This window comes from Pelodiscus sinensis, chromosome 29 (genome assembly GCF_052426305.1).
Source record: "Pelodiscus sinensis isolate ZL-2025 chromosome 29, ASM5242630v1, whole genome shotgun sequence".
NCBI lineage: Eukaryota > Metazoa > Chordata > Testudines > Trionychidae > Pelodiscus > Pelodiscus sinensis.
The window spans coordinates 5,212,773-5,223,462 of record NC_143080.1 but is presented as its reverse complement, the minus strand read 5'-3'; the positions used below and the strand labels follow the sequence as shown (position 1 = coordinate 5,223,462).

Below are 10,690 nucleotides of genomic sequence, written 5' to 3'. Positions count from 1 at the left end.
GAGGCTGGGCGCCCCTGGCCTGCCAAGCCAGTGATCCCAGCTGGGCTGTGGAGGCAGGGCTGGGGAGTCTGTGTGTTCTGGCTGCCCAGCCCACTCCCCTGCAGCTGCCAGCCTGCCCACTAGCCCAGGAATCACTGGGGTCCTCTGGCCACAGCCGCCATGTGGGGGCATGGCCCGGGGCCCCATGGGGTGGCTGCAAAGGACCAGCTGCTCCTGAGGGCAGGGCCCCATGGGAGGGGGAGCAGCCTGTGGGACGGGGGCACAGGCTTTACCGTGGCTCCCCGGCCCTGTGATCTGACCGCGCGGCTCCGGGCACGGTGCCCACATGGGCAGGCCGCGGTTTGGGCCCAATGCTCCAGGCCGTCTATCCCCCCCATCCGCACCCCCCGCGAGTCCTGCCAGGCCCCAGCTGCTCCTGCCTGGGAGGAAAACGAAACCAGCCGAAACTCCAGGGCGGAACTGCAGGGCTGGGCGCGAGTCCAGGACGGGTCATGGGCTGGGGGCTCAGGACGCAGCCGGGTGCAGCTCTCCCATGGGGCAGGGGCTTTCCAGCGCCAGCAGGACGCCGGCCCTGGGACCCAGCGCATCCTGTCGCCCCGCCCGCAGCCTGTCTTCAGAAGCTGGGCCTGCAAGGTTAGTGCAGGGATGCGGGGGGGGGGGGGGGGGGGTAGCCTGGCCGGGAAGGGGGTGCAGGGCCCGGGGGATTCTGGGTAGTGGGCATGGGGCAGGGCAGAGGTTCTGGGAAATATGGTGGGGGGGACTTGTCTGGGGATTGGGACTTTGGGGGGCTACTCAGGGGTTCTGGGTGCGGGAGACGGGGCACTGGAGGTGACTCTGTGCCCCTCATGCCCGTCGCAGGGCAGCCCCCGTTCCCCTCTTGCTCACCAGCTTCCCCCATGGGCCCCCATCCCCTGCCTGCCTGCCGGGGCCCTTGGGCACAGCCCTACACAGTATGGGGGGCAGTCTGTCCCCCCCTCCCCCGCCATGGGCCTGTGCCCTGGGGGTGCCCCCTGGCCGTCCCCCCACCCCCAGCCACCGGGGGGAGGGGCTCGCAGGCGGCGGGCACAGAGGCTGTGGGGCACCCCACGGCGGAGGGGGAGGGGGCTGCCCGGCGGGGCTGCGCTGTGCCTTTAAGAGGCTCCAGGCGGAGCTGCTGGGAGAGTCCCGAGTCCGGACAATGCGAGAGCCCGGGGCAGCCTGCGCCGAGCGGGGTTCGGGACGCGGCCCCGCCACCAGCCCCTGCCTGCAGGTACCGCCCGCGCTGGGGGGCTGGGGGAGGGGAGGCTGGGCCCCCCCTGGGCCAGACCCCGAGTCCGTCCCCACATGCAGCCCTGGCGGGTGGGGGGCGAGTCCTGCCCCAGGCTGGGGGGGGGGGGGCTGCCGCTGTCCCAGGCTGGCACCACTCGGGACACGTGTGAATCCCCCCCGTGACCCCCAAAGCCCAGCTGGGGGGCAGCTCTCCCCGGGCTCCCCGGGGCTGCAAGGATGCGCACGGGGGGGAGGGGGGCTCCAGCCTCGCTGCCCCCGGCGTTAGGCACAGCTGGGCCGGGCCGGGCCATGGGGTCCCGCTGGCCCCCCTGCCAGGCCCTGGGGGGCGCCGGGGCCAGGCCTGAGCTGGCAGGAACGGGGCTCCCCAGGCCGGGGGTCTGCTCCGCCTCCAGCCCCTTGGCTCTCAGTGTGGGGGAGCCCCCCGGCACCAGCCCTGCGAGGCCAAGCAGAGCAGCCCCTGTGTCCTTGGCCAGGCCGGTGCCCAGGTGCCCGGGCGGGTGGCGAGTGGCGGGGGAGGTGGAACTTGGCTGAAGTTGGGGCGGGGGTGGCATCGCAGGAGGGAGCAGAGCCCTGACCCACAGGTGGGGCGGGGGTTGGCCCCGAGAGTCCTTCCTGCCCATCCCTGCCGCTGTAGAGGCCCCGGCAGCTCCTCACCCTGTGCCCAGAGTGTCATCCAGCGCGGCCCGGGAGTCAGCAGCACAGAGGTGGGCCCAGCTCGGCCTCCCTGTCCTGCACCCTCGCGGCCAGGGCACCGGCTCCACGGCCAGGGCACCGGCTCCACGGCCAGCTGGGGGCATCTCGGGCTGGTGCCACCGGATCTTGGCTCCAGTGGGCAGAGAGGAGCGGAAGGCGGGAGGGTGGGCAGTGGGCAGCTGGGAGCAGCTCTAAGGTGTGGCTGGCTCAGCCTCCGTCCTGCCCCCTTGCATCCAGGGCACCGGCTCCGCGTCCAGCTGGGGGCATCTCGGGCTGGTGCCGCCGAATCCAGTGGGCAGTGAGGAGCAGTGTGTGGGGGGGGAGGCAGTGGGCAGCCGGCCCCAGCTCTAACGGGTGCTGTTCCCACAGCGCGGCCCCCACCCTGGCCCTAGCCATGGGCGAGTGGAGTTTCCTGAGCTCCCTGCTGGATGCGGTGCAGGAGCACTCGCCCATGGTGGGCCGGTTCTGGCTGGTGGTGATGCTGATCTTCCGCATCCTCATCCTGGCCACGGTGGGCAGCGACGTCTTCGAAGACGAGCAGGAGGAGTTCGCCTGTAACACGCTGCAGCCGGGCTGCAAGCAGGTCTGCTACGACAAGGCCTTCCCCATCTCCCACTACCGCTTCTGGGTCTTCCACATCGTGGTGCTCTCCGCCCCGGCCCTGCTCTTCGTCATCTACGCCATGCACCAGGGCGCCAAGCTGGAGGGGGCCGAGGGCGGCGGCCCCGGCCCCGTGCCCCCGCCCCGGCTGCAGCCCAGCCAGCGCAGCCACCACGTCCGCAGCTTCTACCTGGCCAACGTGGCCATGCGCATCCTGGCCGAGACTGGCTTCCTGGTGGGCCAGTGGCTGCTCTACGGCTTCCGGGTGGAGCCGCACTTCGTCTGCGTGCGCCCGCCCTGCCCCCACCAGGTGGATTGCTTCGTGTCCCGGCCCACCGAGAAAACCATCTTCATCTACTTCTACTTCACGGTGGGCGTGGTCTCCATGCTGCTCAGCCTGGTGGAGCTGGCCCACCTGCTGGCCAAGGCCCGGTGCCAGAGCCGGGCCGCTGCCGAGCCCCCGGCCGTCCCCGCCGCATCCTACGAGCAGCAGGAGAACTGGTCCAACCAGGCCCACGAGCAGTGCCAGCACTTCCTGCCCCCCCCGGGAGAGAGGGGCGCCAAGGGGGCAGCCTGCGGCGTCCCCAACCACTACGGCCCCTCGGCCCCGTTCCAGCCCCCAGCCCCCTCCGAGAGCAGCAAGGCCGCCCGCGCCGCAGCCAGGACCGATTTGATGGTCTAGGCAGGGGCTGCGGCCCAGCTCCATTGATGCCCGTCGCCAGGCCCTCCGCTCAGCAGGGCTGCGGTGACACCAGCGGCCTGAATGGGCTGTTCTCAGCCCTCGGGGACGGGGCTGCTGCAGCTTCACGTGCCCCCAGCAACCGGCCGGCTGTGCCCCACGGGCCTGGGGTCCGTGTCTGCCCTCTACAGCCTTGCGGCAAGCTGCCTGCCTGTCGCGCGCTGCAGGGGACTGACCTGGGTCTCGTCGCGGCTGCTACAGGGAGTGACAGTGTTGCCCAGGGGTTAGCAGTGGCTGGCACGTGGGAGAGCTGGGGGCTCATGCCGGCTGGTGGAGGCTTCCAAATGGAGGCCCAACAGACCCCGCCCCTCTGCCTGCTGCTCAGCCAGGGGACAAGACGGATAGCGAAGCCGGGAAGTGGGGATGGGGGGGCTCTGGGACCGGGTGAAACGGCCTCGCCGTCCACCCACTTTTGATACTTTTTTGAGCATAAGGAAACTTTTTAATTAAAAAAAAGAGGCAAACTGGTTCTTTGTGAGCAAGGTCGGTACCGTCACCAGCAGAGCGGTGGGGGCAGGGCTGGGGGGGCTGCAGGTCAGGCGTGAGGGGCATCAGCAAAACGCGGGGGGTGGGGGGAGCCCAGGGCTGGGATAGCAGAGGCTCGGGCACTGGCTGAGCTGGGGGAGGCAGGGTTGCAGGTCGGGTGTGAGGGGCACTGGTAGGGCATGTGCTGGGGTTCCCATTAATCACTCGGTGCTTTGATCTGCTGCCTGGGGCAGCGCAGTGGGGCAGGGCACATGTGGCTGTTGTGCTGCCATGCAGGGGGCAGGGGGCAGGAGCCAGGGGCTGGCTGGGGGCCATGTTCCCCTGTCGCCTGTTTCCTGTTGTGGGAGGGTAGGGCCGCGCCCAGAGGTTAGTGGAAAAGAAACACACCAAGCCCACCCCCTAGATCCTGCATCAGAGCCCCCTCCCCCATTAACCCTCTCATGGCCAGCCCAGTGCCCAAGCAGGACTCTGGGGTTCTGTCCAGGGCGCAGCGTGGGGGGGGGGGGGGCACCATGCTATACCTCAGTTTCCCCAGCTGTAAAGCTGCAGGTGCATTCATATGTCGGGGAGAGGGGGAGGGGGGGAAACCAGGCTGCCCAGAAGCAGGAGGGGACAACCAGATTGCTGGGGGGAGGGGTGAATTGCAGCATCACCACCCCCTAGTGCCCAGCGCCTAGAACAGCAGGCCCAGGAGAACCCAGCACCGGGAGCAGGTTCTGCCCGGCCGGTCTCTGCCGGTGCTGGATCTCCCTGTGCACACACCTGGCCCTCCCCCATGTGGGACGCTCGCCAGTCACTTTCCCAGCAGGGTCTGGTGAGCGGGCCACAAACACCCACTGACTTGTGGATCCCTCCCCCCCATGTCTCAGCTGAGGACCACAGCTACTTCCCTGCTCTCCGGGTGACCCCCACCCCATCCCTTACAAACCAGGGTCTCAGTCTGTCCTGCTCTGCTTCCAGCCCCACCTGCTACTGGCTCAGCTGTGCAGGGAGCCCAGCTGGGCTAGGGGAGGGAGGTGGGGGTGGAGCACCCCAAGTGGGCCCATCTGCCCAGGCTGGCAGGACCCCAGCTTTGTGAGGGTGGGGGGTAGTGCTATGGAAACACATCCCCCACCCTGTGGGCAGACCCCCCCCCCAGTGCAAATGCGCTCTGGGACAGTGGCCCTCTCCCCAGGCTGCCACAGAGTTAATGTGCGAGTGCCATGAACTGCCCCCGCCCCCGCACTGCCACCATCCCTCCCTCTCCACAGCCCCGTCCCCACCCCTACTTCTCCCACCCCCACTGCTGCCAGAGCCCCCTCTCCACAGCCCCCTGCCCGCCCCTACCTCCCCCACTGCTGCCAGTGCCCCTCCCCACCCCCCACTGCTGCCAGTGCCCCTCCCTCTCCACAGCCCCCTGCCCGCCCCTACCTCCCCCACTGCTGCCAGTGCCCCTCCCTCTGCCCACACCTACATCCCCCACTCCCACTGCTGCCAGTGCCCCTCCCCACCCCCCACTGCTGCCAGTGCCCCTCCCTCTCCACAGGCCCCCCCCACTGCTGCCAGAGCTCCTCCCACCCCCCTGCATGGCAGTCACAGGGCACGTGGTGTGTGGGGCGGGAGGGAGAATCACCAGGGACAGGCCTCCTCTGGCCACCAGCATCTAACAGACTAAGCCCTGTGCCCAGGCCAGCGGAGGTGGGAAGGGGGCAGCAGCAGGTAGAACTACTGCCCTTCGTCCCCGCAGCCTGGCCTCCCTCACGGGGCAGGGACGGAGATGGCAGCAGCATCTTCTCCCCAGGGGCCCGGCTGGATCATGTGGGGCAGGGCCGGGGGCGGCCAGGGCACTAGGCACGTCCACACGTGTGGGGGACCCCCTGTGGGGGGCTAACAGGACAGTTTTGCCAATGCCAGGCTCAGCTCTGCCCCCCCCCTGCTTGGCAGGTGTATGAGGAGCAGCCCTCCCCCCAATCCCTCATGCAGAACCCCCCAGGCCCTGCAACATGTCCATGGGTAGCCTTCATGTGCCCCCAGCAGATTTGGGGGGGGGGGCGCTGGTTCCCCTCCTCTAAGAAACGTGCTTCAAATCAAACAGCCCTCTACCGCCCCGTGGTGTGTCCTGTCAGGGGGGTGTGGATCTCAGAAAACAAAAACCTCTTGCGTACATGGGGGGAGGGGGGACCATGGGGGGGTAGCCTAGGCTGGAATGGGGGGGACTCTCCTTTGGTTTGTTTTTCTTCCTCTTTCAGCTTCTCCCCAGAGATTCCAAAGTCAAAATCTCAACAACAACAAAAAATTTAATAATAATAAATTGTGTGGAGCCCCACCCCCACCCCTCTTCACATCCAGAACCGTGACCCTCCCCCCCGCCAACCGCAGCACGTCTCTAAAAACCCCTCCCGACTTTTACAAAGTTTTTCAAAGGTATTTATAGATATTTATAGCTATTTATAGATATATAATCTGGCTTTGCAATGACTCGGCCTCAGGTTCCTGGTGGGTGTTTCTGGTTTTACCTGAAAAGCGAATTGGATTTTTGTTCGTTTTGCTGGTGACGACAGGCGTGTGTGTGTGTGTGGAGGGGGGGGGCGGGGGTGTCCTAGGGGGTGCGTGACGGCCACTATCAGCTGATCGATTTTGCTCATGAAAATTTTTAAAAAACAACAAACGTTACCCAAACCGACCCTCTTCCCCCCCAACCCCCCGGAAACACTTGAAATGCAACTCAACCAAAAGACACTTCATCTTCACATCGGTGCGGGGCGCCCCCAGCCGTGGGCCGGACCCCTGCGACAGCGCGCTGGGGGGGTGAGCGTGGGGGAGAGCTGGGCGCTGGTTTGCTCCAACCTGGGTACAAACATCACCGGCTGGGAGGGGAGGCGGGTCCATAAACCGGCCCCAGCTGATGTCAGCGCGGGCTCAGCGCCCCCCGCGGAGCCTGTGGCCCCCGGCACGGCCCACGGGATCCAGTTCTGACCACAGCAGAGTCCGTCACAAGTCAACGGGGAAGCCACGGCCACAGCGTGTGCTGGTACGGACAGGAACGGGCTAGGGGCCGGGGCGCGGAGGGGGGGGCGGCACGCAGCGGCGTCACCTCCTCCCCCTCCTCCGTGGCTCGCCATGCGGCCCTCGGGCCTGGCAGCAAAGACTAGCAGCGGCATCCCGACGCCGGCGCCGGTGGCGGCATCATGGCGAATGGGTGGCCGGGCTGCTTCTGTTGGAGCTTGGCGAGAGGCTGGGGCTGCAGCTGCCAGGGGGCGGCGCCAGGCTGCTCAGGCGGGAGGCACCTGGCTGCCCGCCCAGCGTGTCCATGCCCTCTGAGTTCTCCAGCATCTCCTGGATGAGGGGCGGCATGGAGCCGGGGATCTCCATCTTCAGCGTGATCACCCGCTCGGCACCTGCAGGCAGAGGGGGGACAGCTCAGCAGGGAGACGAGCAGCACGAGCCGGGGCGGGGAGCTCATGCAGGACCCCCGCCTGACCCGCCACAGGAGACGGAACTGGGCCCCTTCCAGGAACCCGGACAGAATCTGGGGTACCAGGTGTCCGCCTTGGGGGTGCAGGGTGCACTGGGGGAGCTGCTTGGAGTCACCTCTGTGTGCTCAGCCTGCACCCCAGCATCACACATGCCTGGGGGGAGAAACCTGCCCCTCCCTGGCCAAACTCCACTGCCTGCAGGGAGGGAGAAGGCCACCCCCAGTCCCTGGCCCCCCAGCCTCTCCCCCCTCTGCCCCACCCCCAGCCGGGCCCTCACCCTTGGCGCTGATGCTGCGTAGGTCCGTGATCTTCATCAGCATCTTCGGGAACATGTGGGGCTTGTTCGGCCGCCTCTTCCTCACGTAGATCTTCAACGCCTCCAGCAGCGGCTCCTGCAGCTTGTCCACCTTGTCGGCCTGCTCCAGGTCCTGGCGGTCTGGGGGCGGGAGCGGGTCAGCGCTGGGGCTGAGCCCCTCCCCAGCCGCCGCAAAGGGCTGAGTGTGTCCCCCTCCCTTCCCAGTCATAAAGCCAGTCTAGCGCCCAGCTCCCCACCAGGGGGCGCTGTCGGGCAGGGCTCGAGGCTCCCCTGCCTAGCCACAGCGGAGAGGGGCTATCAGCCCCCTTTCCCCCCCACCCCGCTGTATTATTGGGGGGGGGGTCACGTCGGGACACGGCAGAGTTTGCAAATAACTATTACAGGGATAGGAGACTTTAACCCCTTCAACCCACTCTCCCCCAGCACCTTCGTCCCCCCCCATCGTGTGCCCAGCACGGTGGCCCTTGCCAGTCCCCCACCCCCCGGTTCTCACCCCCGCAGATGAGGCAGATGGCGCTGAGCAGCCCGGTCTCCGCATCGTCCATCTCCAACGGCAGCAGCTGGTTGGCGAAGGCGAAGACCAGGTCGGTGAGCGGCCCGAACCCGGCGTTGTGCATCTGGGTGCGGTTGAGGGTCAAGCCGTCCGAGAAGGTCATGGTGTCCTGCTCCGGCGTGTAGCGCGTGCAGATCCGCAGGATCTAGCGGGCAGAGCCAGTCTGAGTGCAGCCCCGGCCCTGGCACCCCCCACCTCAAGCTCCCTGGTCCGCCCAAGGACACTGCCCCCTGCTGGCCAGGCACGGCCCAGCCCAGTGCCCAGGCTCAGGGGTGCGGGGGGGGCTCACCAGGATGTCGAGGCAGGCGGCTTTGAGCAGGGTGATCTGGTCGGCGATGGTGAGCGTGGTGAAGCCAGGCAGCTGCTTGGCGAATTCCACCGTCTTGATGATACACTTGGTGGAGAGTTCGCTGAACTTGTCCCACAGGTCGATGTCCAGCGAGACCCGCTGCTCCGAGCTGTTGTTCTGCAGGGATGCGCCAGCCCCAGTGAGCGGGAGGGAGTCAGCCCCACAGCGGGGCCCACCCCCGGCCTGGCACGAATGGCGCTCTGCCCATGCCTACCGGTAATTAACGAGGGAGGGGGGGCACTGTACCGCTGGGGAAACTGAGGTACAGGACAGGGAAGCAAGATGTCCAAGGGACACAGGAGTCCTAGCTCTCAGCCCCCTGCTCTGACCATTACGCTACACTCCCCTCCCAGAGCTGAGGACAAGGCAGCAGCAGGCTGGGAACAGCCCCTGCCAAGAAGGAGCAAGTGGGACCCTCAAGGATGTTGGGGGGGGCGGGGAAACAGCGTGCTCACCGCTAGGCCAGCACAGGAGCCAAGAAGCAGCCTGCCCACCCTGGAGCTCCAGCCCCCTTCCCCTGGCCCTGCCAATCCCCAAGCTGTCTCTGTCCCTCACTCCCGACCCGCAGCCCAGTGGGTGCCATGCCGGTGCCCAGTGCCAGCGCTTCCCAGGGGCCGGGACAGGCCGGAGCACTCACCGTAGTGTATTTGCCCAGTTGGCACAGGGCGGGGAAGGTCTCCTGGTGGGCCTTGCGCACCTTCTCAATGAGATCCTCCACCTCGGGCGTGAGGATGTAGCTCTCCGAACACTCCTGCTTCGGCGCCTCCTTCTTCTTCTTGTTCCTGTCGTTCCGGACAGCTGGGGGCGGGGAGCGGGCAGACAGGTGAGCAGGCCGGCCCCGATGCCTCTCAGTGCACCCCCCCTTCTAAGGACAGGTGGGGTCGCCCCTCGGGTACGCCCTGGCTCTGACCGCTCAGCCATCACAGACTGTACTGGGCACCAGACGCAGCCCTTGGGCGCATCAGGACCCACAGCCCTTAGCACGGGGGCAGGGCAGGGAGAGAAGCCAGCTTGGAGATGGGGAGTGCGGTGACATGGTTATCAGCTCAACCTCAGCTCAGCCCCACGCGCCCTGCCTGGCCCCAGCTCAGCATCCGTCTCCTACATTCTGGGACGGGGAATCCCCGCGCTGGCACGGAACGGGGACCCCAAATACGCCCTAGAGACCGAGCCCTCGCTGGGCCTAGCAAGGGGGTTGTACATGGTGGCCAGCCACGGAAAGGACCAATAAATGCTCCCGTAAGTCTGCAGACCTGGCCAGGAGCGGGGCCCCGTTGTGCCAGGCGGGTGCCCAGAGCCAGCCGGGAGGGGGCCCTGTTGTGTATCCCCAGCCCTGCCCCCTGGTATCCCCATCCCATGCTCCCTGGGCTGCCCAAGAACCAGACACTGCCCCCTGCTGGCCAGGCCCGGCACAACCTGGTGCCCGGGCTCGGGGATACACCAGGCTGCCCAGACCCAGGCCGTGACCAGCCCTACGCAGCGAGTGGCAGATGCCCCGTGGCGGGCGCCCGAACGCAGCGTGTCCCTGCCCTGCACAGAACAGCCCATCTCCCAGGGGACGGGGAGCAAGGGACAAGGAGTCTGCCACTGGAGGGGGCGGGGCGTGTTGGGGAGCTGGGGGTGAGGCAATACGGGGGGGTGGGGTGATGCAAATAGCCCTGAGGGAGAAAATGATGGCAGGGCCAGCAGCCCCGAAGGACGGGCAGGAGGCTGGGGCAATATCGGGGGTGGGGTGAGCAGCCCCCCAAGGCAGAAGCAGGGGGAGGGGCAAAGTGTGTGTGTGGAGGTGGGGGGGGGGGTGAGCAGCCCCGAGGGTGGGGCTGGGGGCGAGTGGAGCCAACAGCCGCGGTGCACACGACTCTAAAACGCGCCGGGGCCATCAGCCGCCGATGCCGGGGACAGCCGATCGCTCAGGGCCGCCCGCTGGGGGGAGGGGAGTGGGGCTCGGGGAATCACTCACGTCCGCTCGGCAAATCCAATCACGTGGAGAGGAGAGAAATGCCGGGACAATTCGGGAAGGGAAAATTGCCGCCATGACACGGCGTTCATCATCCGCCCAGCACCGGCTCCAGGGCACGGCCCAGAGCCAGCCGCACCGGGGCCTCTGCTAATCCCCTGCCCTGGCTCCAGGACACCCACCGCAGCCAGCGGCTATAGCCCCGGGATGGGGCAGGCTGGGAAGGGCCCCCCAGCTCCACAGCTGGCCCCCGCAGCCTCAAGACCCAACCCA

The 10,690-nt window shown here is 67.4% G+C and overlaps 2 protein-coding genes across 7 annotated transcripts in view; one reads left to right on the top strand and one right to left on the bottom strand.

Moving 5' to 3' along the window:
• Window positions 1-456: 456 nt before the first annotated feature.
• Window positions 457-3,768, top strand: GJD3 (gap junction protein delta 3). 2 transcript variants are annotated; one of them, XM_075911364.2, is made up of 2 exons: window positions 457-633; window positions 2,332-3,768. In XM_075911364.2, exons 1-2 carry the CDS (start codon window positions 533-535, stop codon window positions 3,242-3,244), a joined length of 1,014 nt encoding a protein of 337 aa, XP_075767479.2. In that variant the 5' UTR covers window positions 457-532; the 3' UTR covers window positions 3,245-3,768. The 2 variants fall into 2 exon arrangements, with proteins under 2 accessions (XP_075767479.2, XP_089630181.1); XM_089774055.1 differs by lacking the exon at window positions 457-633 and adding an exon at window positions 1,094-1,249.
• A 1,786-nt stretch (window positions 3,769-5,554) lies between these two features.
• Window positions 5,555-10,690, bottom strand: part of RARA (retinoic acid receptor alpha) — a 64,707-nt gene continuing 59,571 nt past the window's right edge. For all 5 annotated transcript variants that reach the window (XM_075911574.2, XM_075911573.2, XM_075911575.2 and 2 more), the window contains 5 exons: window positions 9,098-9,258; window positions 8,401-8,577; window positions 8,052-8,256; window positions 7,520-7,678; window positions 5,555-7,164 (listed from right to left, as the gene is read on the bottom strand). In XM_075911574.2, coding sequence (XP_075767689.1) covers window positions 6,953-7,164; window positions 7,520-7,678; window positions 8,052-8,256; window positions 8,401-8,577; window positions 9,098-9,258 — 914 coding nt within the window. In that variant the 3' untranslated portion in view covers window positions 5,555-6,952. The remainder of the gene's footprint in view (window positions 7,165-7,519; window positions 7,679-8,051; window positions 8,257-8,400; window positions 8,578-9,097; window positions 9,259-10,690) is intronic.

What these genes read in the sequence shown, in the direction of transcription:
- GJD3 (XM_075911364.2), top strand. Translation starts at nt 533, where the DNA reads ATGGGGCAGGGGCTTTCCAGCGCCAGCAGGACGCCGGCCCTGGGACCC. An exon ending in TCAGAAGCTGGGCCTGCAAG is followed by an intron (nt 634 to 2,331) that starts GTTAGTGCAGGG and finishes CTGTTCCCACAG; the next exon opens with CGCGGCCCCCACCCTGGCCC.